Genomic DNA, 23151 nt, shown 5'->3' with positions numbered 1-23151 from the left:
TGATGTCAGTTATGTTGTTGTGTCTTATTTCATGACAAAGGATTATTAAAGTTGACTTAGCTGGTATTATGATGTCAGGTCTATGGCAGTGCTTAATGTTGGCCACTTCAGTAAGACACTGTTGCCGCTGACCTAAAAATTTTGATGACTTCTTGTGGGTTTGGTAGTGGCTGAGAGTAGGCTTTTCTTTGATCTGGTTAAATGACAGGTCAGTATCAGGATCTCCTACCAGGTTTAAATTAAGTGACATTGCCCTTTTTTTTCAGTTTACCATTAAACAAGAAATAATGTTTTTTTGCATTTAAAAAATGATTTAAACATTTAACAGAGTTTTATTGCATCACATGAGTTGTTTTTATACACCCCCACGATTTTTATATTATATTTTGTCTGTCAGTATTCATTGCTGTTTTTCTTACCACAGTGCTGCTGATATTCTTTTATACATTTAAAACAAATGCATAATGTTGGTGTATATGTTGTGTTCACCTGAACTCTTGTTGAGTTTTGTTGTAATTCTCTTACAAATAGGCGCTATGATGACCCAGAATTGACCAGACCTAATCCTAAACTGACCAGTAGAGACAGAGATTTGTACGGATCTGATGTAAGTGGCACAGTTGACTTTCTGCTCATTGCACTAGTATTTAATTTACTCTTTGCTGGTTCTGTGTTCATGTCATCAACGTGTCATACTGAAATCAATACATTGGTTCTCAGGTTAATGGCTGGACCCATCAACAAACGGTTTGTACCCAAAGCCCTTGAAAGATTTGCTTGCAAGCCTAATGTGTGCTTGTGAGTGTACTTTAAATGTGTATGCTTGTCTGAATAACCCCAAAAGATGGTCTAGAAGTTCTATTTGCATGTTATCTAAATCTCAGCACAACATGTCTGACTGTCATTCAGTAACGTAATGTATTGTCTTTTCATAGCCGTCAAGAACCAATCGTGATAAAAGTCTGCTTGAAGATGGTGACTGGCTGAGGCCTGAGCGAATGAAAAATGACCTGTATAATGCGGTATGTCCTTCACTAGATTATTGAATATTTTTGCTGTTTTAAGAGATACATGAAATGTTTGGGTTTTTCCTGGTTTAATATACATTCTAGGATGTGTTCTAAAACACATAAAAGTACAACAAAGCTTTTCAGCTTTCTTCTTGGAGCATAAAAATGTCTCTAAACTGCAGTTTTTTGATTGGCTACAGGTGTCATGCTTTTAGTCGGCTCATTAATGATTACATGTACGTAGAGATATAAAGTATGCTTGGACAATTTGAAGGGAAATTTTTTGGCATTTTCCTTTAAAACTATAATATTCGTTCCTCCTTGTGTATCCATTAATCTCACTTTATACCATGGGTGATGTATGTATGGAGGTACTGTGCTGTCAAAACCAGTCACAAAACCCATGTTAGCTTCTTGTGTAAATTAAATAATCAAATGATCATGAAGTCATTTCCACATCAGATAATTTTAGGTTAAAAGACAAGGACTTCAAACACTAGAATATAGAAGCGATGTTAAGAAGGGAAAAATAAATTGCTGTTTTTAGAATCAACCTCAACCTGTAGTAAAGGCTATATTAGATTTGTCTTTCTATGCTGCCCTAGTTAAATAACATGAGGGACAGCCTTGTGAATGCAGCTGATGACTCGGTCACAGAGAGCGAGGTAAGGCAGGGGAGGTAACTCAGCAGCACCCCTCATTGTACATGTAGATCATGTAGCTAGCTTGTGAACTGTTATGCACATTTGTATTTTCTGGATGCATTAGCAGTTGATTTCTATCATGTTTATGATGCTTTTCAATAAATGTTGAGAAAAAATATGGTTCTACAGTGACGTGAGTGTCAGCATAGAAATATTTTGGATGCCATTTGTATTTTTTGGATGCATTCACAGTTAATTTCTATCATGTTTCTGATGCTTTGAAGTAAAAGTTAAGAAAAATATGGTTTATATGATGTCTGAGTTTCAGCATGAAAATGTTTCATACATTGGGTGCTCAACTTCTTCAGCCCTTACAACTAGCAGTAGGCAGAAAAGATGAAGCAATAAATTGTATGATTCTGAAAATGAAAGGTGTTGGAAAAGTGTAGTGGTTAATAAGCGTACTGACTTAATGAATGATTACTTAATTTTTTTTTTTTTTATGGGAATTGACTTAATGAGCTATCTGGACACCAATTTTCTGGCTAACATTTGCACAAAGCAGCTGTACATCTTTTTCCATTTTCACATCAAGCCTGCATACATTTATCTGGTTGCTATTTGTACATCAAGTCTGCATATATCTGGTTCCATTTGCACATCCTTGTGTATCTTGTTACATTTTGATATATTATGATGATCCGAGAAGCTAGCATATTTTTAATATAGCTTTTTAATATGATTATTGTATTTCAAGTGGCATGTTTGTACCTGTATCATGTTAGCACTGTCTGTGTAAATTATTTGATGGCATCATGTTACTGGCCCTGTTTTGTATTTCTTCTCTCTATAAATGTGCAACTTAAATATTGTAGTTCATGCTTGTTGCAAAGCCATAAATCAATTTAAGCAAAGTTATTTTATTCACATATATTTTACTTTTCAAGTAACCTGTTTTATGAAAAATGGAACATTTTCAATATGCTTTTTGTTCCAAAATGACTAACGATAATATTATTATTCTTTTCACTTGTCCCTGTGTGAAACAGTTGAAGACTTAACTGTAAGATGTTATTTCAAAGCGTATTAGCTTTATCCTTCAAAGTAGCAGCCTTTCAGTGTTGAGAATACCGTTACTGTGTACTTAATAACATAAAAGTTAAGTGATAAAATTAGAAAAATTCACAGCGGTAAATCCATTAGTTTTGAATGTCCTCCATTGTTGGGCATGCTACAGCCCAGGTGAAAACTTTAGGAAGTGTCCCCTAATGGCTGTAAGGCAGCACTGACATTCTCCATGTCACTCTTGTCATAAAACTGTAGATGATGGGTGAATGCTCAGAGCAGCCAATTGGCCCCTGACCAATGACATAAAGCTTGGCATACATGTGAGATTAAAGCGCAACAAGACTTAACTTGACTGTAGTGATGGGTCCTAAGTGCTTGCGTAAGCAAAATAAAGACACAACTCAACTGCTGTCTTCAAGTCACACAGAGATCAGCAACTGGGACCAACGTATGACCCATTGAATGGATTTGCATGATAAGTTCTTGTGTATGCTGAGATTAATGCCTTGAATAGGGACCTTGTTACGAGTGTTGGATTGCTCTGGGCATAACATGGCATATGTGAAAAATACAGGAGTATCAAAAAATCTCATGACATAACTGGAAGATAGAAAAATATATAGTAATTGTATTTTGTGTTTCAGTGTTAGATATATTATATTCTGTGTTAATAGGCCCAACAGCAGCAGCGTCCACAGCAAAGTCAGGCTCACTACATTCCCAGACCCTCAAGGCCTGACCCATCGGACCACCCACAGGCTACCTTGTTGATAGGTAAGATGTTTCGACTAGCCGGTGAAGCAGGGTTGAAATTCACTCTCACATGTAGTACATTTAGGTGAACCTTGGATTTATTAAAACTACAGTCTCACGTGTAGCAGTGAATCCTGCATATAATAGGACACCAAAAATTCATTGGGTTAAAAGTTGAATGTCGATCGCTTTGAGGACTAATGGGAGCATATTTGTTGTTTGGGTAAAGGAGGAGTTAAACCATGACGATCAGTACCTGCATACTAAGTATCATAGTAATTGTACATTTCTGAATGTTGCAGATCCAAAGAAAGTTGGTAGGTTTTGATTCAGTGTTTGCATGCCTTATGATGTACATCCTCACCTGTTCTTGTATTTACACCATTGTCTTCAGTGCATTGGGTGTCAGTTGTGGACACCTTTGTATTGAAATGTATGTATACTGCTTATGACCTTTATGTATCCCAATATTGTCAAGTTTTACTTGATCAAGTTGTATCTGCACTGCACCATTTTGTTTTTTAATATGGAAATGGGGTGATGGCTGACTTGTTGTCCTCTTCGTTATACCCACTGTCAGAGTATTTATTATTTGTGACAGTCACACGATATGAATAAATGTAGGATTTTGCATTATGCTTCATTAAACTGGTGAAAGACAATACTTGAAATACAATACATGCATATTGGTTTATTTGTTAGAACACTAGTGCAGAATGGTATACTTGCACACCAGTGTATTTTACATATCCAGATGATGGTACAAAGTAGTTTCAAATTAATTTCATTTTCTGAACATCTGAGTAAGTGGCATTGTTTTAGGTTGTTAACCTGTGAAACGTGTGGTGTTTTTTTTTGGTTTTTTTTTTTGGCAAATTTTGATTCTCAATTTTGATGTTCTTCTGACTTAAATTTAACAAAAAGTATAAAAAAGTATTTTTGTGGACCAGTCGTGTTTTCTTATTTTCCTCTTTTGTTATGGGGAATAACTCACTGATATATCGGTATTTCTTCAGCATTCAGAATATAAGCATGTATAATATATCGACCAATTTTGAGGGGCTATCCTTCATGTCCTTTCTTATAAAATTTTGTGTTGCATTACTGCAAGCAGTAGGCTTTTTCCCATCTTTGTTTTCTGATTGTAAATGTTGTCTGGCTGTATACACATGATCTTAATGGAGGATCAAGAAAGTTTAGTATGTGATCAGCGTATGCGTTTCCTTTGCAATTAGAATAATGGTATGGAGCTGTTGGTTGAAATAGTCCAGTAAATAAGATTCACCATTTGTTTTTTGTATATGTAACGTTCACTTCATGCATGATCTGTAAGACACTGACTGTGTCGTGATTAGAACTTTAGCGTGATTCAAACGTTTCACATTTGTGCATGGTTCTGTTGGAGTGAAAGAGAACAAAAAATGAATTAAATAAGTATGGTTCTGAGACCAAGGAAAACTATTTCTGAAATTTGAAATATAGGAATTTAAAAGTTTGAATTATAAGGTTAGTGTTTATTTTCTTTCCAAATACTCCCTGAACAACTTTTCCTGTGCTCCATTTCTAGTATTAATATTGGAAAGCTTGTTTGTGGACACAAACATTAGGCTAGTAAACTGTGCAAGGCATACTTTCAGACGGGGGGGAAGAAAAGCAGATAAACTTCGCTGCATGGCCCATAAAGGCATTATGAATATGGCCTAAAAGGCCTGTCTTACAGCTGAAACATTTGACTGCATAAAATTTACTAGGGGAAATAAAGATATATAATTTTGGGGACAGTTTTTATTTGAGTTTCAGATAGTGCACCCTCACGTTTTCTTTTACTTTATCAAGAAAACAATTTAATTTTGATGCTTTCTCCTACAGTTTTATTACATTCTAAGGATTAATATACAACAAATTTTCCTTGATTTATTGTCTGGTTGATGTTGTCTTCATGTCTGTGGCAAGACTGTCAAACACAGTGTTACAACAATAGAGTATATACTCAAGCCTGTAACTTTATGACTGGCTGGAACTTGTTTGGGCAGTGATTCAATTTCAGACAGGCGTGTACAGATATGGTTTACATTGTGCAGGCATATGTGAATAGATGCTGATATGCTAATTAAAGGGTCTTTACTAGCCAGGAGAAATACACTTAATGGCTTCTGCTGGGCTCTCTTAGCTCTGAACTGATGACATGACTGTTTACATCCATCTGTGACTGGCTTTGCCTGTGGTTTTGCATCACTGTGGTTGTGAGGTACCTGGCAAAGGGTGGTAGTCTCCACCAAGGCAGTACATCCACCTGTAAACCTGACTGCTATCATAAATGCAAAACTATACACATATAACACTGTTATAATAAATAAATGAATAAGCGATAAAACTGTGACACCATGCAGTAAAATACCTCATATCCTAATGATTTAAATACATGTTTATTATATCACCATAATGATTATCATCATTACAGAAGGCAATGTGACGTCACAGATGTTAAATAGAAAGAAGCACTGGATTGTTTTAATAATTATGGGGATGGTGGCATAGGGCGTTTGATAAGACAGTGACATTTTTCACAGTCTGTACTTTCCTTTTGACAGGTCATGAGGAGACGTCCAGTGCCAAGCGACGAAAGAAGGAATCTTACCGTCATGAGCTGGAGCAGCAGATCCAGGAGCATTTAGATGCCAAGAAGTGGTAATCAGTTTACTAGTTCCAGTTACTTTTGTTGGAGTTCATAATTGTGTCCATTTTGCGTAACAAAAACATGATGGAATATCACTGAATAATTTGATCAGATGATTGAAGTACAACTTTGCAAATACACTTAGCTGGATAGGTCATCAGAAGGTGATGGGAAATTTGACAAATATAGTGATTCTGTTGACAAGGAGATGTGTGGATGAATTGCATGTGGAGCAGATGTCATATCCCTTTTGTGTACAAGGTTTGCTTGCATAGATATGTTTATATATGCTGTACAGACTGCTCTAAGAATGTATCCTAATTTTAAGTGAGTATCAGCCGTAGTTTGCAGAATATCATCCAATGTTGATCACTTCCCTGTGCCTCCCCATGTTATCTTTTACAATGTCACTCAGTCATCTACTTGCCGCTCCGTCATGTTGGTAAATTGCCAAGATGTACGTGGTCACATGAATCATGACTGTGTGCATGTGCTGAGTATTATGTCCTACCTGTGAACTAAATGTAGCTGAGCTAACGTATGAAATTTATGGATAAAAGGTAATTAATTAGCTAGGTTTGTAAGTCACTCATTTGTACCATTTCCTTCAATTTTCACTCCCACTTCTTTTTTTTTTCTTCAGGGAGAGAGATCATGACTGGCGTGTGAATGCCACAGGTTTTTTTGACCCAGAGAAGGACCCTGATCGTTTGAGGGGACTTCCTTTGACAGAGGCTCGAAAAGAGCAACCACCACGTGACAGGGGTATGATAAATGGGGACTTGCAGAGACCCCTCAATCATGAGCCCCCTCTGTCACAGAGGATAGATTACCAACATCGTAGTAGCGACATCAATCCATATTTAAATGCCTTGGATTCACTCAGGTTTGTCGGATATCGCAGACAAATAATTGCAGAAGTTAAACTGTAGTTGTAGATTATTTAGTGGCAAATAAAGGTCATAATAATGTTACTTTTGGTGCTGAAACATTTTACCACTTGGATATCATCCTACAGCAAAACTGAAAACTGCTTTTTAAAATCAAAAGAACTCTCAGAATTGGGCAAAATGAGGCATAGAGGTAATTTAATTGATTTTGTGTTACACTAATGAAGTGTCTTCTCCCATGAAAATAAATCTTGCACTTCTCTCAGCTGGTGTTGGTTCGATGACAGGGCATCCTGATGACTATGCAGCCTCCACTGTTCTTGGTCGGCAATGCTTGTAAAGAGTGTGTTTAGGTGGTCTTCTGTAAAGTTTTTCTAAGTTTGACATTTCACTCCAAGCACACATGTCTCAAAGCACACTCACCTGAGACTGCTGGACATGATTACACATCCAATCTAATAAATATAGCCAATTTTGCTGTGGTTCTTCATTAATAAACAACTTCATAGGCACTTAAAAAACCGATGGTGACATTTCAGCTCCAGAACCGATGCGATACTGGAGAGACGACCAGATTTAGGGTACAGCGGTGGAGGTACTGGTATCCTGGACAGGGGCTGGGAAGGACTGATTGACAGGCCTAGACAGCCAATCAGAACACAGCCTCCACCTGGATATGAAAACTCGTAAGCTTTGAATTAATTAACACCGGGTCACCCGGGGTTGCTTATTAGTGGATTTGTCAGGTTATACTGGGTATTGTGGTTTCCTTTGTGTTAAGTTCTGGTTCTTCCAGCCATAAGCCATTAATTGTGTCCAAACAAGTGAAATAATTTTGAATATGAATCAAGTGTGATATGAGGTTGTACTTTACAGGTGACATACCTTTCCCTTTCTTGTTTCAACCATTCTAGGACCTATCTATCTAGAGTTCCTGATTATGGATCTGTGAATGAAGCCTACCATCTGTCTGGTTTGAGGAATCCCCTGGAGTCATACAGTAAGTTTGTGCTCTCCACTCTACACTCACAAGTTTTTTTTTCATGTGAGCAGTTTTCTCTGGATAAGGCCACATGTATTTTAGTCAGCTGCAGGGTATTCATCCATGTAACCGCAAAAATGTATGTGTAACTGTATATTTCAATGTATTTAGTGTGTTATAGTTCAAATTGCATGTACACGTGTGAGAAATTCTCAGTCACACCTAAGACCTTAAAAGAGGAAGTTGTAACTTCTTTGCTTGGCATTCAGCATGAAGGGAATAGTGCAACGTCTGGTTGACCCGTATCAGTATAATGGCTGGGGCTGGGCATCTTACTTGCCTGCGGTAAGGCGTCTCAGTGAAGCAGCACTAAATAAAAGAGCAGTGGAAATCCGTCTTGCAACAAGGAGGCACATTACATGCACTCTAAGGTTTCCTTCGTTGTCATATGATGGAAAAATTGTTAAGTACGACGTTAAACCCCAAGCACCCACTCACTCACACAAAATGGTTTGTCAGTTGTGAAAAAAAAAAAAACAGAATTTTTTTCAAATTATGGCATTTATCCGTAATTTCACATGCAATTTCACCTGCAAATTCACCTGCAAAACAAATAAGTTAAATTACAGTTAGTTCTGCATAGCTCTAATGCTTTAAGGAAGTAAATCATCATAAGTATTCTAGTTCCCACATACTGTGTATACTATACAATGTAGCTGTCAAGTACATGCGTGCGTTTTTTTTTTCATTCTTTTTTTTGAAAATAATGAATTCATACTTTATTTATTATAGATGATATACCTTCTACTACTCTTGATGCAGCACCAACTACCACCAGGGTTCAATTTGATGAACCAAGGTCTGTCTTTTATCGACTACAAATAAAGTTTTCTTCCTTATTATTCTGTATTTTACACAAAAAATGCGCCTGCATGAAGGACAGAATAAGTTTCTGAAGATATGTAATACTTTTGAAAACTAAGACTGACGTTACTATTGTTTGCAATTAAAGGAAAATATATGTCAGCTGAAAGACAAGCGCAAGCTACATCTGAAACTGTCTTAACTTCAAGTGTTTTCATTCTAAAGTGCATTCTGATGAACAAGTTTTGGTGGCCACTATTCCTTGAACCAGATGAGCTATTTATTGTTATCTCTTGTGTTTGTCTAGTGAATATTATCTGTCATGTCTTTGTGTTACATGTTCAAATGGTCATCAGGTGAGTGGGGTACACCTGGCTCCTGGTGTATCCATCCATGAAATGAGTACAGATTTAAAATGATTTTCTCTCAAATCAAAAAAGCATGTTTTTAAAGACCCAATCTATGAAATCATTAATACTCAAAATTATTATTTATAGTTCGAGCCCTAGAAAGACTGAAGGTCGGCGGAGTGTTCTGCCTTTTCCTGTAGAGGAGCCCGGCCCTGTTAGGACAAAACAGAAGAAGGACACCCAATCCTACCAGGCAGAACTACAAAAACAGGTGCTTGAGAAGTAGTTACTGTATACATATTAAATGGGAAGATAATAAGTGAAATAACTGACTCACTGGCTACAGTAAAATATGTTTTATGCAAACTGGTTAGGTATTCTGATAGCAATCTTTATCAAGTGACATGTAAAAACAGTGAAAATATCTGATATTCAGAACATTTATTATGTTCATTATGTAACAAATGTTACTTTTGACAGATTGAAGAACAGAGGTTAAAAAAGAAGAGAGAGAAAGAAGAGCAGGAAAGGTAAAAAATTGTGTCAGATTTGTAGGCTTATTGAATAAATTGAATTTGCATGTGAGAGAATTTAAGAGTCATCAATTTTTTGATGTTTCTGGTTTGATGTATTAAACTTTCAACACAATAAAGCTTGCAAAATGGACATCATTAATTTAGAGTTTCCTTAAAGTCTTGATAGAATTCTGAACAGAGCTGCATGAAAAATGCATCTTGAAATTTTATTGATCGCCTTTAGGTGATGATTGCCAAATATGAGAACAAGATTGATTCTCATGAATGGATGTTCCACTGCCACAATAGTCTCATAATACCACAATGGCGGGACTTATCAGCCACTGAACCTTTGTTTTGCAGACTTGACAGGAAATGGGAAGAAGAGAACAAAAATTACAACCCCTTTGGCCGAGGTGGGGGTGGGGCTCCCATCAAGGACTCTCAGGGACAGACTTTAGGTGAGTGTACTTTGCTGACTTGAGAATCACCATGGCTCTAATGACTTATGAGAAAAAATGTGCGGCTCCAACTGTGTCATGAGTAAGTGTTTCTTGTTGAATGCTCTGGTGTCTTGAACATGTTTAATCCAAACTTGAATTGATGTTTTTCTCCACAAATATCTAATCTAGCCAATCTTTTTTAATGTTCAGTAATCAAATTAGAGTACATTAATAGATCGATTAAACCTGGGAATATCATTCAGTCAATGAAATATGATGTGGTGTGTTAATTACATTTAAAGTTACCCTTTTTATTTTGTAAAGGAGGCTAGGTTTTGATTGACATTCTGTAATTAGATTGACATTGACATTCTGTTTACCCTTATATATTGTTCTTTGTTTGGTTTTTTGTGTTTTTTGCTATACATCAGGAAATTATGAGAGTATATTAGTATTGAGATCATCTTTATGTCTTTAATTTTCCCAATGAATGGGATGTTTATAGCTGATCTACGTCATCTGAGAATAAATGAACAAGATCATAGTCCTACCAAGCAGTCACCTCGTGGGCCACCTCAACCTGTGTCGCCTCGACTGGTGGCCAAATCACCACCCCCAAACCAACAAGGGGAGTCAACCTATGCTAGAGGTGGCCATGGCATATTTGGTGTACCTAAGGTATTGTGTGAATAATGAAAACAGCAGGCATCTTATGTTGACCAAAATGAAGATTGAAATGGGTCGCAAATCTGATTCTTCAAGGATTTCAAGGTTTTTAATTTTTTTTTCACTTTGTTGAGTACAACTGCTAATTTTGACATTATAAACAATAAAATCAAAACGGGATAAAGGTGTGTTTGTAAATCAGCGGTTAGTATTACAAAAATGTGCCATGTTTTTATTTATTGACTGGAATGGAAGGCCCTGTATCTTCTGGATAAATTCCAACTTTTTCTAATTTGTTGGCAGACCTATGAGGAAAAGACAGCCAGTGACAAGTACAAGGATGATCTTCGCCAGCAGGTATGTAGGACTTCATGGCCTTATTACATAATCTGACATTATATACCATCTAGAAATTTGTGGCCAACTATAAATGCTGTCACGTCATTATGTAGGATTCAGATAGTGCTGTATTGTGCAGTTACACATGTTTTGTTACTTGTTGTGGTAGTTAGGTGAGGTGGAGGATGCTGTACTATGGCTGGCATCAGTTGAAGAATGTTCTGATTTTGCTGCTCATTTTTTTCAATTAGTGAATGGTACTTCTTGAAAATTTGATGCAGATTATTTGATTAAATATGTTTTTGCCAATTTTTGTGTCAAGAAAGGTTTGCATGTAATCAGATAATTTTGAAAGAATGTGTTTATGTGCATGTGTCAGATTGAGGACAAGCGTCGTCGTGAGGCAGAGGAGCGAGAAAGGCTGAGACAAGAGGAGGAGCGAGAGAACCAGCGACTGGAGGAGCAGCAGAGGCGGATCCAGCATGAGTTTGAGGAGGAGCAGAGGAGGAAGATGGAGAAGGAGGAGGAGGTGAACTAATTACAGACCCATATTTTATATGGTGTATGGTGCAGACCCAACATACGACAGCATTAAAATATCAAAATTACAAGCGCCTCTGCGATCTGAACTTATAGCGTTGAAATATCGGTTCAAGAACACATTGTTGCTGACCTCCTGATGCTGCAGAATGTCATTTTTAGTATAGATATTCCTGGTTCTGATGACATTTTAAGTATAGATGATCCTGGATGGATCATTGTTTATATAGTGACAAAAACACACCTGCAAATCTATGACAAAATCAGTATTACATGGAAAGTCGTTTGGAATGTACACGTTTGCAGATGAGCTTTCAGTGTGAAGAGGTTGACGTTCTATTTATATCGTGCAGGCAAGAAGAAAAAACGAAGAAATACGTAAGCTGACCGAAGAAAAGAGAAAACAAGCTGAAGAACAACGCAAGGAGCAAGAAGAACGTAAGCTACAGGAGCTCAGAGAAAGGCAGGAAGAGGAACGGAAGGCTCGGGAAAGGGAACTTCAGTCAAATGTAAGTACAGGTAGACCAATGCTGAGACAAAACTCGGCAGCTCTTGTTTGGGACCCCTTGCTAGCACCATTGGCTGAGGCTTTGTTCTTGTGACTGCTGATTGGCCCCTGACTATAGGTTTAGGACGGTCAAAGGGCAGTGGTTAACGCTGTGCACTTAGTTTTCCTCTACCCATAAAAATTACCACCGAGTCCTGATGGCAGCATTAAACACCAATGAAATAAGTATGTAAGTAAAATGAAACTGTGCAACCTATACTGAAAGGACTGAAATGTTGACATAACTATCAGATATTTCACCATGTGATGATGTAAGTGCACAAAATAATGGCTTCTACAGGAGCTAGGTTTCATATTGATAATGTCAGCCCTATGTGCAGTTTAAACTACTTGTTTTCAGGCCGACCGACCAAGTTCACCTCCTGTACCAGCAGTGAAAAGTAAACGTGCTATGGTAAAACAATATTATTGGCAATGAGGCATGAAGCTGTGTTTTTTGACTGTCATTTGATACTTTCATGTACATGTATTTCAGTGGTGTGGGTTTCACTGTTTTCTAATAAACATGTATTTTGGGTGTGCACACATACAAGAACATGTACCTTATATCCCATAGTTATTATCTTGTTTCATACAAATCCTACACAGCGATCTATCAAAAAAGGTGGCAAAAAGGGCTTGTTTCAATATACCGAAGATGCATAGAGACAAAAACCTGACATATTTTGGTTTGTTGATGTACTGAATGATATATTTCTGATTGGTAATAGACAGTCACCCCCAGAGTCCACTCTCTGTAAATATGTGTACTCACTTGTCAGTAATAGTAAGTTCTAGATTAGAAATTACCCTGTCAAATGACTTGGGGTTTAAGAATTAGAAGTAGACAAAATGACATCTTTGTTCTAATTTCAAAAAGAACAAACTCATTTCTCTATCTCAAGACTACATTAGGTTCAATGAAGTAAGACCCATCACAAATAACATAGAAGAAATGTACCTTTTGCCTCCTTTTTGTTAAAGACTTTTAGGGTTGATACATTTTTCTTGGTCATGGTTGTTTTACTGGTATGTGTAACACACAAGAATGTGCTTGGTTTATGAATTATGATTAATATGATGCATGTGAGTATCATAAGTTGTTGAGTTTGAAAGATCACCAGTAACCTTGTCATTGTCACTGACCCCATACCACCACCCCCCCCCCCCCCCCCCAACCCCTTGTACTACTATTCTCATTGCACTACTAATTCACAATGTTATCCCTTCGGTATTTGTCTATTGCTAAAATAACTCATGTATATACAATTTATGCCATTCACGAAGTACATATCTGTATATCTCATTGGAATGATTTTCAATGGATTTTTTTTTGAAATGAGAAAAATTGCTTCCTTTATAAATTAATATGGCATAGTATCTTTTACGTGCAAATATTGCAGATGTGGCAGTGCAGGATACATGAAAAGAAATTCTAAATCAAGATTATGTTTATGAGGAGAATGAAAGGAAACATTCCCAAAACATTGTGGAAAAATTTTCTTTTTGGGATCGTATTTTATTTATCAAAATTACCCCTATATTTTATGCATATTTCTATCAATAATGAGCTCCCTGGAGCTTAGCGCCAGCCATACCAACTCTTCCTACATAAAAGTTGTTTTGATAGATATCACTATTGCCATCATGTCTGATGGCTTCTTAATTTTTGGTCTGATCCATGGGACCTTTGTAAAAGGATAGCATTTTATCCCGTAAAAAAACAATGCTGATACTTTGTATGTGTAACCCATAACCATTTATTCAGATCTTTGCATGCTGGCATTGGGAACCAGCCAGTAAGCTCTTTGGCTGTCTGACATTCATTATAATTAAAACCAGTTAGATATTGCACTTAGTCCCTCTACTATTTGTTGGTTGCAAAATTTGTCCATGCATGTGCAAATCTAAAAGTTTGAGTCACTAAATGATTTGGTGCAAATGTGACAGTGGGTGAAATTTCACTGTTTCATCCCTCTTAAAAATAATGTTAAAGTATTACATGTAGAACTTTGTACATTGCATGAGTCATTATCTTGTGGATTTTTATCAGAAATGCTGTGAAAAGTATAATAAAAATAAAAATTTACATACATATACATGTATAATTGTTCAGTAGGTCTCATTTAAGTGCATGCCATAGCTGCTAGATTTCATCTGCTTGTATCTTTGAACTTACTAAATATTAACTTAAACAGACATTTGCAGTGTGATGTTATGAATGTTTCTTTAGTCTAGTGCAGTATTCAAATCGTGTGAAACACAGGAAACTGATTTAATCTTATGTGTATTGCTTAACCTGTAATAGTATTTATTCATTTAGTGTATGCTGTGTAGTGTTGAAAAATTTATGCACTAGACATGTACAACAACTTTTTTAGTTTCACATGCCATACATCAATATGGGAAACATATTTTTTCTTAAATACTCTATATATATTTTTTCAAACCTGTTTAATAGAGTTGGTTGCAGCATTAGTCACGTAGATAGTCTGGTACGTTTGCTTTAACACCTGGATTTATTTACGGATTCCACCAAGATGCATCATGACTTGCATGACGATACTAAAGGGCGAAAATAAACATAGTTTAACCTACAATGAAAATGTGATATATTTTGCATTGAATGTCAACTAAACTAAAAAAGAAATACATAAACTTAACTCCAAGATTTTGTTGGTAATGAAGAAAGGATTTTAAATGTTAGTCTGTACAATGAAGAATTAAAATGAAATGGAATCGTTAATGGTATTACTATGGCCGAAGTGGCAACAAAAGTTGGTGTGTAATATAGATGTATATTTTTTGTGCAAATTTTCTTACTTATTTTTGTTTGTTTATTTATTTTTTTATTCTGTTGAACTTGTCACCAAAATATATTGATTTTTCCATGTGTGGGTTTCATAATAAAGTTAAAACAAACAAAAATTTTATTGTAAATTACATTATCATTTTATTCTAATGTAACCGAGTTGAAAGCGAGAATCAGTGAGTATTTTAAAATTCAGTGTGACGACTTCCTTTTTTTTACAAATTTAGTGCTGTGTTACTGAGCTGATTTAAGAGGTCTGGTGTGATCCTACATCCTACAACTTGTATCTTGCTTGAAATTATCATCTTCCATTTCCTCCTTGATGTTATATTGAAATGATAACAAAGCTTTTATCAGCAGAGTTTTAACCATTTAACCAAATACATAGATTCAATAAATCAGCATATTTTGGTGCAAGACAATTCATTAGAGAAGAGTTTTTTTGTACAAGTTTAATTGAAACAACATATTTTTGTTGTGTGAAAAAAGGAAGAAAGTTAAAAAATAAAACAGTATTGCCTAGTAAAGCATTCTTAAATCCTTTAAGTCTCTTTTAACAAAGGAAAGCCAATTTGAAATTACTCCCTGAACTTTTTATCCTTGAAGCTGAATATTTTTATAGATAAATAGGTTTCTTGGTGTTAGAACAAGACATTCTGAAGGACTTCAGATAATTTTGGAGATTTATTAGACAACTTTCTACACATAAAATATGGATGTTACACCTGCAAAATTACAAAGCAGATCAGTTAAGTGCAAGTATTGCAATATTGACTGATTTTGAATTTTGAATTTTTCACAAGTATATCATAAATACATGTTGAGACAACGGTACTTAAGTGAATGAGTTTCTATGTGAGGTTTTTCAGATAAAAAGTCCTTCTTGCATAAAAATTATGATGCTACAGATATGTTTATGCATAAAGCTCTCACTGTAATACACATAGCTGACTTTTTTTCTTTTGATCATACCTGTATACATTGTACAAGTATGTCTGTCTTACTTTTGCTCCAGCCTTTTTAATTGTCCCATATATTTACTATAGCTTCTGTCTTGGCTTCAAGTGCTTTAACATTTTGCTTTCTAGGATGAAGACTCCTCTATTGATGCCACTGCAATGCTTTCACATCTAAATCTGGTAACCACACTGTTCCTCTATGTGATCTTTACTGCTGACTTTTACAGCTTGTTTCTGTGCCTTTGACCATTTAAAGGACAAGACATGCAGCACTGTTTATGTAAAATCAGATGTTTCAAAAGTTTTCTTCCATTGCTATACCTGAACAAATTTGTCATTAAGATGGGAAATGGTAACAACAAACATAAGCATCTTTAACGTGAGAATCTGGGTTTATCCACTCAAGTGGTATGCTTGAGTAACATTAAAGTGTACATGTAAGATATCTGTCTCGTGTCATCTGTCTTATCCACTGATGAGATGTTTTCTGGTGGTTAATGACAATGAAGTGAAAGATAACATGGGAAGGTATACGGAAGTGAACAACATTGGACAAGATTTAGAGAAGTACAGTTAATAGTAACCAGAAAATTATACGATGTTAGACAACAGAACAACCTACATGTGTATCTACATCTACAAAACCTGGTTTTGGACTTAGGCCTTGAAGCAGAGTTTTGTATTCTCCCATGTTATCTAGACAGTGTTTTCACCTTTGTGTCTCTGTGTAAAGGGCGTTGACACAAGTAAAACAGCAAATGCCCTGATGTCTGCAGTCTTGAATAAGCAGCACAAATCCTTGATTCTTATCGTGGAGATGAATGTAAACTTACAATATACATATATATTCATGTCGTAAAACTTATTCACCCCAGGTGCAATCTTGTTCTTGTATTATAAAATTGTTTTGTGATTGACTAATTGTCATTTAGTTCATAAACCTCACATTTTTTTTACCTGTCTCACCTCTTGCAAGGCTTAACGTCCATGTGGTCTCATACAAACCTTTGACTGGGACCTGTGGCTACCAGCCTTAAACAAAGAGTACTTTAATGTATGTGTTGCATATTTATAGCTGGTTGTAAATCAGCTTGTGACCCAGTCATCTGGGTCCAAATAGACAATAGACAAACTAGACGTAATTGACACTTTTGTTGACAATTTTGAGAAAACCTGGTGATTGTGATTACCTAGTATTGTCTGATCAGACTCAGTGCATGTAGGTCGACTACTGTGTACTCTAACCTAGCAATGTGTCTGTCACTTGACCTGTTGCATGTGATGCATCACAATGAACTTTTGGCCAGCTGAAAGCACGCACTCATAGACTGATGCACCTGAACACAGCTGAAAGCTTTGGTTTCAGAAAAGCAGAACCTGTTTCAATTCAGAGAAACTGCTGTGTTACCCCTGTTGATCGACTAAAACCATTGTTAGGTTCCTTGCTGTCATCTTTGACTTTTCCCTTCACCTGTAGACCACATTCATATAAATGATACATTCTGTGAGCATGGCAAAATATGCCAGTAAGAAAAAAATTGTTGGGGTCAAAATTAGTTTACATTTGTGAGCTTGTCTGTCTGTCCGATGTTAATCTGCTGAAATGTCATACCCCATTGAATTCCTGTACAATGGGGTATACCATACGTGGGAAGGCCTGCAGACGGTCATGGGTTTCGCTGCCCGGTTACCTCCCACCATAATGCTAATGGCCCTCATATAAGTGAAATATTCTTGATTTTTGTTTTGTTTTTTCCCTTGAGGTTTTCCTCTTGCCATGCATAGATCCTGTTGGGAAGCCAGCTGGGCAGCACATGTATGTTCACATGTACAGGTTTGTAAACTGATGGAGTTGTGATGTGATTAGGCTACTGTTTGTTGTTGACAGGAACAGCGAGGGAACTCACCAGTTGTTCCAGCCCTGCGCAAAAATAGTGCTCCTGCTCCTCCTAAAACACAGGTAATGTTGAAGACTTACGTAGTTAAAAATCATACTGCTAGTATCAATCAAGAATGTAACACACGATTGTGCATGTGCAACAGAATAAAAAAAAATATATTTTTTTTTGTCTCTTGTAACATAATAAACATTCACCTTTGAATGTTTCATTAGAAATTTTTTCCTGCTGAAAGAGCTGTGTGTGAGAAAACTGCTTTTCATGTTTTTTGTACAAATTGCCAGATACATGTACATCTAGATCAGCAAAAATTATACTTTGAAAGCCAATTTAAACATGTTTTTGTTTTATTTTAACTGCTTATATTTGACCATATTTTTGGGCTTGATGTTACAGCAGGCCCCAGATTCCATGGCTGCCGAGAGCAGACCTCCGAGAGCTAGCAGTGAGTAACCATCTTTACATCTTCCATCCCTAGTTCAATTAAATTAAATATTGTGGTTTATTTTCAACAATTTACCTGCCTCAAATTGAAAAGTCATGCCACAAGGCACTTACAGAATGAAGTTACTCTGTAATTGATGTAAACAAATAGTTACTTTCCTCATGTCAAAATTATTTTGTTCATCTTGTACCTTCCACTCGGGCTTGTGGTTTAAACCAGGTACTTCTATTCTCTCCACCTGTAAAGCTTACCACCATCTTATTAGTGAAAAAGTCTTTAAAATGGAACATTCATATAGATATCAATATATCAGCACACAACTGAAATAAGACCTTAATTACCTTGTGTTGAGCTTAACTGTTGTAAATGTATGTGTTCTCAGTCTTGTTTGTTGTTCTTGTTCCAGGTGCTGATGTACTGAACCAGCTAGCAGCCATGAGAAGACAACTTCAGACTGAGCGGGCTCGTGTGGAAAATGCTTTAGATCACCAAAAGGTAGAATTAAGTTTGTCCTTAATCCAAACTCCACATAGGGCATCCTTGAGATTTCCCCGCCTGCATTGCTCTCTGGGCAATAGACCTGTCCAAACTGTCAGTCAAGAACACGCAAGTGACCAATCATAAGTAGGAGACATTATAATGGGAGACTCAAGGACGAGCTACACAGACAGTCCCAAATGACAGTAGAAAGCATCGTTTTCCGCTATGATGCTTCAGTACACGTGTACTTCATGTATGTTTTATGAGCACACGTACACTGACGATTGTGACAAAAAGGAAAGAACAAATGAGTTCACAGCTTTGGACTGTCTTGATATAGCCGGAAGAAGTTTTACCAGTTCCTCATTGTTTTCTCCGGGAATGGAATGAAAAGTGGTGTTGTCATGAGAAGGGTATCGAACACATAAAATGTGTTGGATCCATCCATAACAGAGTTTGTAGTGTATGTGTAAGTTTATCAGTTGCCTGCTAAAGGCTGATACTTCACTGTGAGCACTATCCATGAAGCTGAGTGCACTTGTATAAGTGAAATATTAATAGAACAGTGTTGAAATGAACTCAGTCTTGTAAAGAAAACACATGTATATATAAAAAGAAGATGAACTGGAGGTGAAATTATCCTTTACATCACCAAGAGCTCTATTTGGCTTAATTATTGGTGCTGCTGTGATGTGTGTCTTTTGAGTTTGGCTCTTGAAAATCTAATTCTGTCTTTGAAAGCATTAACATTCATTTTTTTCTCAGAATGACTACGAAGTTTATGACCCCAGGCTGGTTGTACAGAGACCCCCCAGTAGTCCCGTGAGTTTTATAGCAGTCTTTTAGGGTATTTAAAAACTTGGGGTTGGATGTTAAGTGGCCCAAAACCCTTTCCCCCAAATATAAAAGCTTCATTGTAGGATAAAACTGTCGAGGTTTCCCAAGTTTACTTATACACAATACAGATACAAATATGATAACCATATGGAGTAACTCTGGTTAAAGTGTAATATCTTTGTGAAAGAAGCCATGAGAGGGAGAGATAATTTTCCTTTTCTAAGTCAATTTATTCAGCTTTTTGGCATAAAAAAAACATCTTTCATTTCATAACTTTTTAAATATTTTTACATGGATGAATATTTACAAGTTTGTAAATTCACAGGAAAAAAATCCTTTCCACAGAGAATTTTTTGCGGAATATTTCAAAACGTGGGTGAAGAGTCACACTGTGCTGTGAAAATGTTCATTGTCACCATGTGCAATGGGTTTATTGTTGTCATTTTATTTTCAGGCGACGTGAACCTGAATTTGATATTTTTGAAGGGGCACGAAACCGTGCCCCTGTTAGTGTTAGACGACAACCTCCTGATAATGCCAGCACGTCAAACATCAAGGAGTTTAATTACCTCAAACATAAAGGTTTGTTTCTCCATCACATAGCCGGAAAACTGCTGTGTAAATAGACATAATAAGCTGATCATCTTGTCAATTGAAGACGCATTTAATACGTTGAAATAATTGTGTGCCTGTCTGGGAACAGGTGGAAATCAAAAGCTGATGAATTTATAAGCTATCGATTTTTTTAATGTTATTGTGTAAATTTACAGGTGTATGCAAAACCTACAGGAAATCGGTGTGTTAAACTCTGTAAATATGGAGAAAAAAGTAAATAACCAAATTCAATGTTTTTCATGGCAAACGATTTGTTTTGATGCCAAAAAAAAAAAAAAAAAGGCAATGCCCAAGTGGAAAGGTTCCCAATTCTTGAGTTGAATTTTAAAGTATAATTGCGGTATTCCCTGTTCATCAGGAGGATCAGAGTCCCGGCGTGGAGTGCGTGAGAGTTATCCAGAGACCCCTCAGACTAACTTAGACTTGGAGGCTCAACAGCTGGCTCTCATACAGAAGCAGGAGGATGCCCTGAGGAACCAAGCCTACAGAAGTAAGGCTAGTCTGCATCAGCTTTTTCGAGGGCAACAGGCAATATGAATTCCATACCTGAATATAATTAGTTTTAAACTTTCACAGAATTTGTGTATTCATGACAGTGAATAAACTCAGCCATTTCTGGGATATTTCCATCTGGAACAGTATTTACCCTGCCACTTCACATGTAATGTGATGATGACTAAATTTACGGAAAATGACCTAAAGTTTCGCCAAGGGACTAGGAAAAGTATCCCAGGATTCATTGCATTAGTTGTGGATGTTACTGACTGAGCGCCGCAGGAGAGAATCAGCGGTAGTCAGGGGATTATATACACAGTTCAAAAATGTTACAAACAAGCTCACATTCATTTCATGTTTTCCTCAGTTTTAATCATAATTTTAGGACATTTTTTGTTTATTATCAGTATTTTGTGATAAATGGGAATTTGGGAGAAAATTTTGGAATTTTGGGTGGAAATTAAGTGTGACTACTCAGTAGTTTTACGCATGTGGATGGTCATGTCAAATACTACAGCACTCTAACTATACAAAGCTGTAGCAGAATTTAACACACTGCAAATCCGTACTTGCAAACTAGGCCTACCAGCAAACAAGGTGAAGATGTCAAATTGCAATCAGAGCGACACTTACACACGTTGGTTTGTACCACTGCAGCTAACCATTTCTTGTTCATTCTGTTGTAATTTGAAAGACTGTCAACTTCCACCCATATTTGGTAAACATGAATACATAATTTGCTTAATATTAAATGAAGTCCCCTCAGATGAAATTTTACTCATACATATTGGGTTCATCTACATACAAGCCAGTTACCATCACTATTGACCACTTGATTTTTGCTGGCAAAAGGCAAAACAATAATCTTACCTGTCGCTGGTGACATGTAAGTCATATCTGTGCAAAAAAGTATACTAGATATCATAAAACATTTTGTGTATAAAACCAGTGACGATGTTGTGCGAACTACTACTGTGATAACAACTCAAACAAATCCTGTCTCCCGATATACCGGACTTGAACACAGTGCTGCCGAAAAAGGGTAAAAGTAAATGGTGGTAGTTTTCGGATACATCACATTGAGTATGTTTTCTGTGTTTAATGGAGGTTCCTGATGTAAAAACGCAGGGAAAGGAACTCTTCTGCAATAGGAGGACAGTTCCGACTGTAAGAAACAAAGTGTGCATGTAGATTGACATGCTAAATTGGAATTACATGGACACTGGAAGCTGATAACAGATATTGCTTCGCGATATTCATTTAAATTTGTACACCTAGTCGTTGCATAATGAGGGCTCTCAGCAACGGTTCACTAGATAACGGTGCCTTCCATGTAGGCCTGACCCGAACAGTCAGTTCGTCTGCAGTGTGCATTGTGCATGTACGTACCTTGTTTGCGAGCGGTCATGCTTTCAGACAGTGTTTGGAATTTAAAGGTTTGTAATAGACATAGCCTGTCTTAATACTTTCTCACTCTTCTGTTGTCCCGCCGCCAACTCAGATTGTGCGAAATTAACTGACAGGAACTTGTGTGCGAAACTTTAGGTCATTTACCATATGAAAACAATGTTTCAAGCTGCTTCTTGTTAATATCTAATAGTAGAGAGTCTAATATGTATTAATGATAAATAAAGTTTAGCTTTGTTAATAGCTGGTGGTTATAGCATTTAATATTTGCACGGGCTCAACTTGTGAAGCCATTTGAGGACTTTTAAAATTACATGTAGTATATACAGAATATACATGTAGGCAGTTAATTTCACGTTTTGCTTCTGTCTTTCATGTGAACCAATTTAAGGGTAATGTTTTTTATTTTGATACCAGAATAGAGCATTTCAGTGGGAAGTCAGACTCTTAATCACTTATGTTACCAGGTGTATATGAGCAAGAGTTGCCAAATATGGCACCCCATGACCTGGGCTTGACCAGAAAGGAACCTGACACTCCCCAGGCCCTACTCCAATCTGACAGTGCTTTTATAGGTTTGTTTAAACACATGCCTCGTGATCAAACAGATATTGTAGACTTCAGTCAAAATTTCGAATGACTTTAAAAGTGTTATTTATTTCTAATGCTACATGGCCATAATATATGCTTGAAAATGTAAATTTTGGCCAAGTGATTGTAAAACCAATTTCTGCTTAAACAAGGGACAGGAAGACACAAAGTTTAATGATTAAAACTTTGAAGTAAGTCTAAAATCGCATTGTGATCCCGGGGGCCAGCTTCTTCTTGTAACAGTCCAGTACATCTTGCAGTTTTATTAGGATCTCCTACTTATATAAGAGGGATGTGTTGCTTTTCTTATTTACCACCCACAAA

The 23151-nt window shown here is 36.6% G+C and overlaps 2 protein-coding genes across 7 annotated transcripts in view; both read left to right on the top strand.

Moving 5' to 3' along the window:
- The window catches only part of LOC135471796 (centrosome and spindle pole-associated protein 1-like), a 57191-nt gene extending 34357 nt beyond the window's left edge, over nt 1–22834 (top strand). For 3 of the 6 annotated variants that reach the window (XM_064751146.1, XM_064751141.1, XM_064751142.1), the window contains 25 exons: nt 532–607; nt 936–1022; nt 3397–3496; nt 3778–3792; nt 6067–6163; nt 6796–7038; nt 7582–7728; nt 7957–8042; nt 8817–8883; nt 9386–9509; nt 9719–9768; nt 10117–10214; nt 10702–10874; nt 11166–11219; nt 11581–11730; nt 12095–12250; nt 12650–12703; nt 16189–16239; nt 17948–18019; nt 18354–18402; nt 18809–18897; nt 19648–19704; nt 20174–20301; nt 20693–20824; nt 22704–22834. In XM_064751146.1, the coding sequence (XP_064607216.1) occupies nt 532–607; nt 936–1022; nt 3397–3496; nt 3778–3792; nt 6067–6163; nt 6796–7038; nt 7582–7728; nt 7957–8042; nt 8817–8883; nt 9386–9509; nt 9719–9768; nt 10117–10214; nt 10702–10874; nt 11166–11219; nt 11581–11730; nt 12095–12250; nt 12650–12703; nt 16189–16239; nt 17948–18019; nt 18354–18402; nt 18809–18897; nt 19648–19704; nt 20174–20182 (2104 nt within the window). In that variant the 3' untranslated portion in view covers nt 20183–20301; nt 20693–20824; nt 22704–22834. The remainder of the gene's footprint in view (nt 1–531; nt 608–935; nt 1023–3396; nt 3497–3777; nt 3793–6066; nt 6164–6795; nt 7039–7581; nt 7729–7956; nt 8043–8816; nt 8884–9385; nt 9510–9718; nt 9769–10116; nt 10215–10701; nt 10875–11165; nt 11220–11580; nt 11731–12094; nt 12251–12649; nt 12704–16188; nt 16240–17947; nt 18020–18353; nt 18403–18808; nt 18898–19647; nt 19705–20173; nt 20302–20692; nt 20825–22703) is intronic. The other 3 variants (XM_064751143.1, XM_064751144.1, XM_064751145.1) reach the window with 3 other exon arrangements.
- The window catches only part of LOC135470855 (slit homolog 1 protein-like), a 51092-nt gene continuing 48194 nt past the window's right edge, over nt 20254–23151 (top strand). The window contains exons 1-4 of the mRNA XM_064749902.1: nt 20254–20301; nt 20490–20547; nt 20693–20824; nt 22704–22811. Coding sequence (XP_064605972.1) covers nt 20254–20301; nt 20490–20547; nt 20693–20824; nt 22704–22811 — 346 coding nt within the window. The remainder of the gene's footprint in view (nt 20302–20489; nt 20548–20692; nt 20825–22703; nt 22812–23151) is intronic.

The sequence above is a fragment of the Liolophura sinensis genome, chromosome 7 (assembly GCF_032854445.1).
Source record: "Liolophura sinensis isolate JHLJ2023 chromosome 7, CUHK_Ljap_v2, whole genome shotgun sequence".
NCBI classification, from domain to species: Eukaryota; Metazoa; Mollusca; class Polyplacophora; order Chitonida; family Chitonidae; genus Liolophura; species Liolophura sinensis.
The sequence above is the reverse complement of the archived record's forward strand: the minus strand, read 5'-3'. Positions and strand labels throughout refer to the sequence as shown.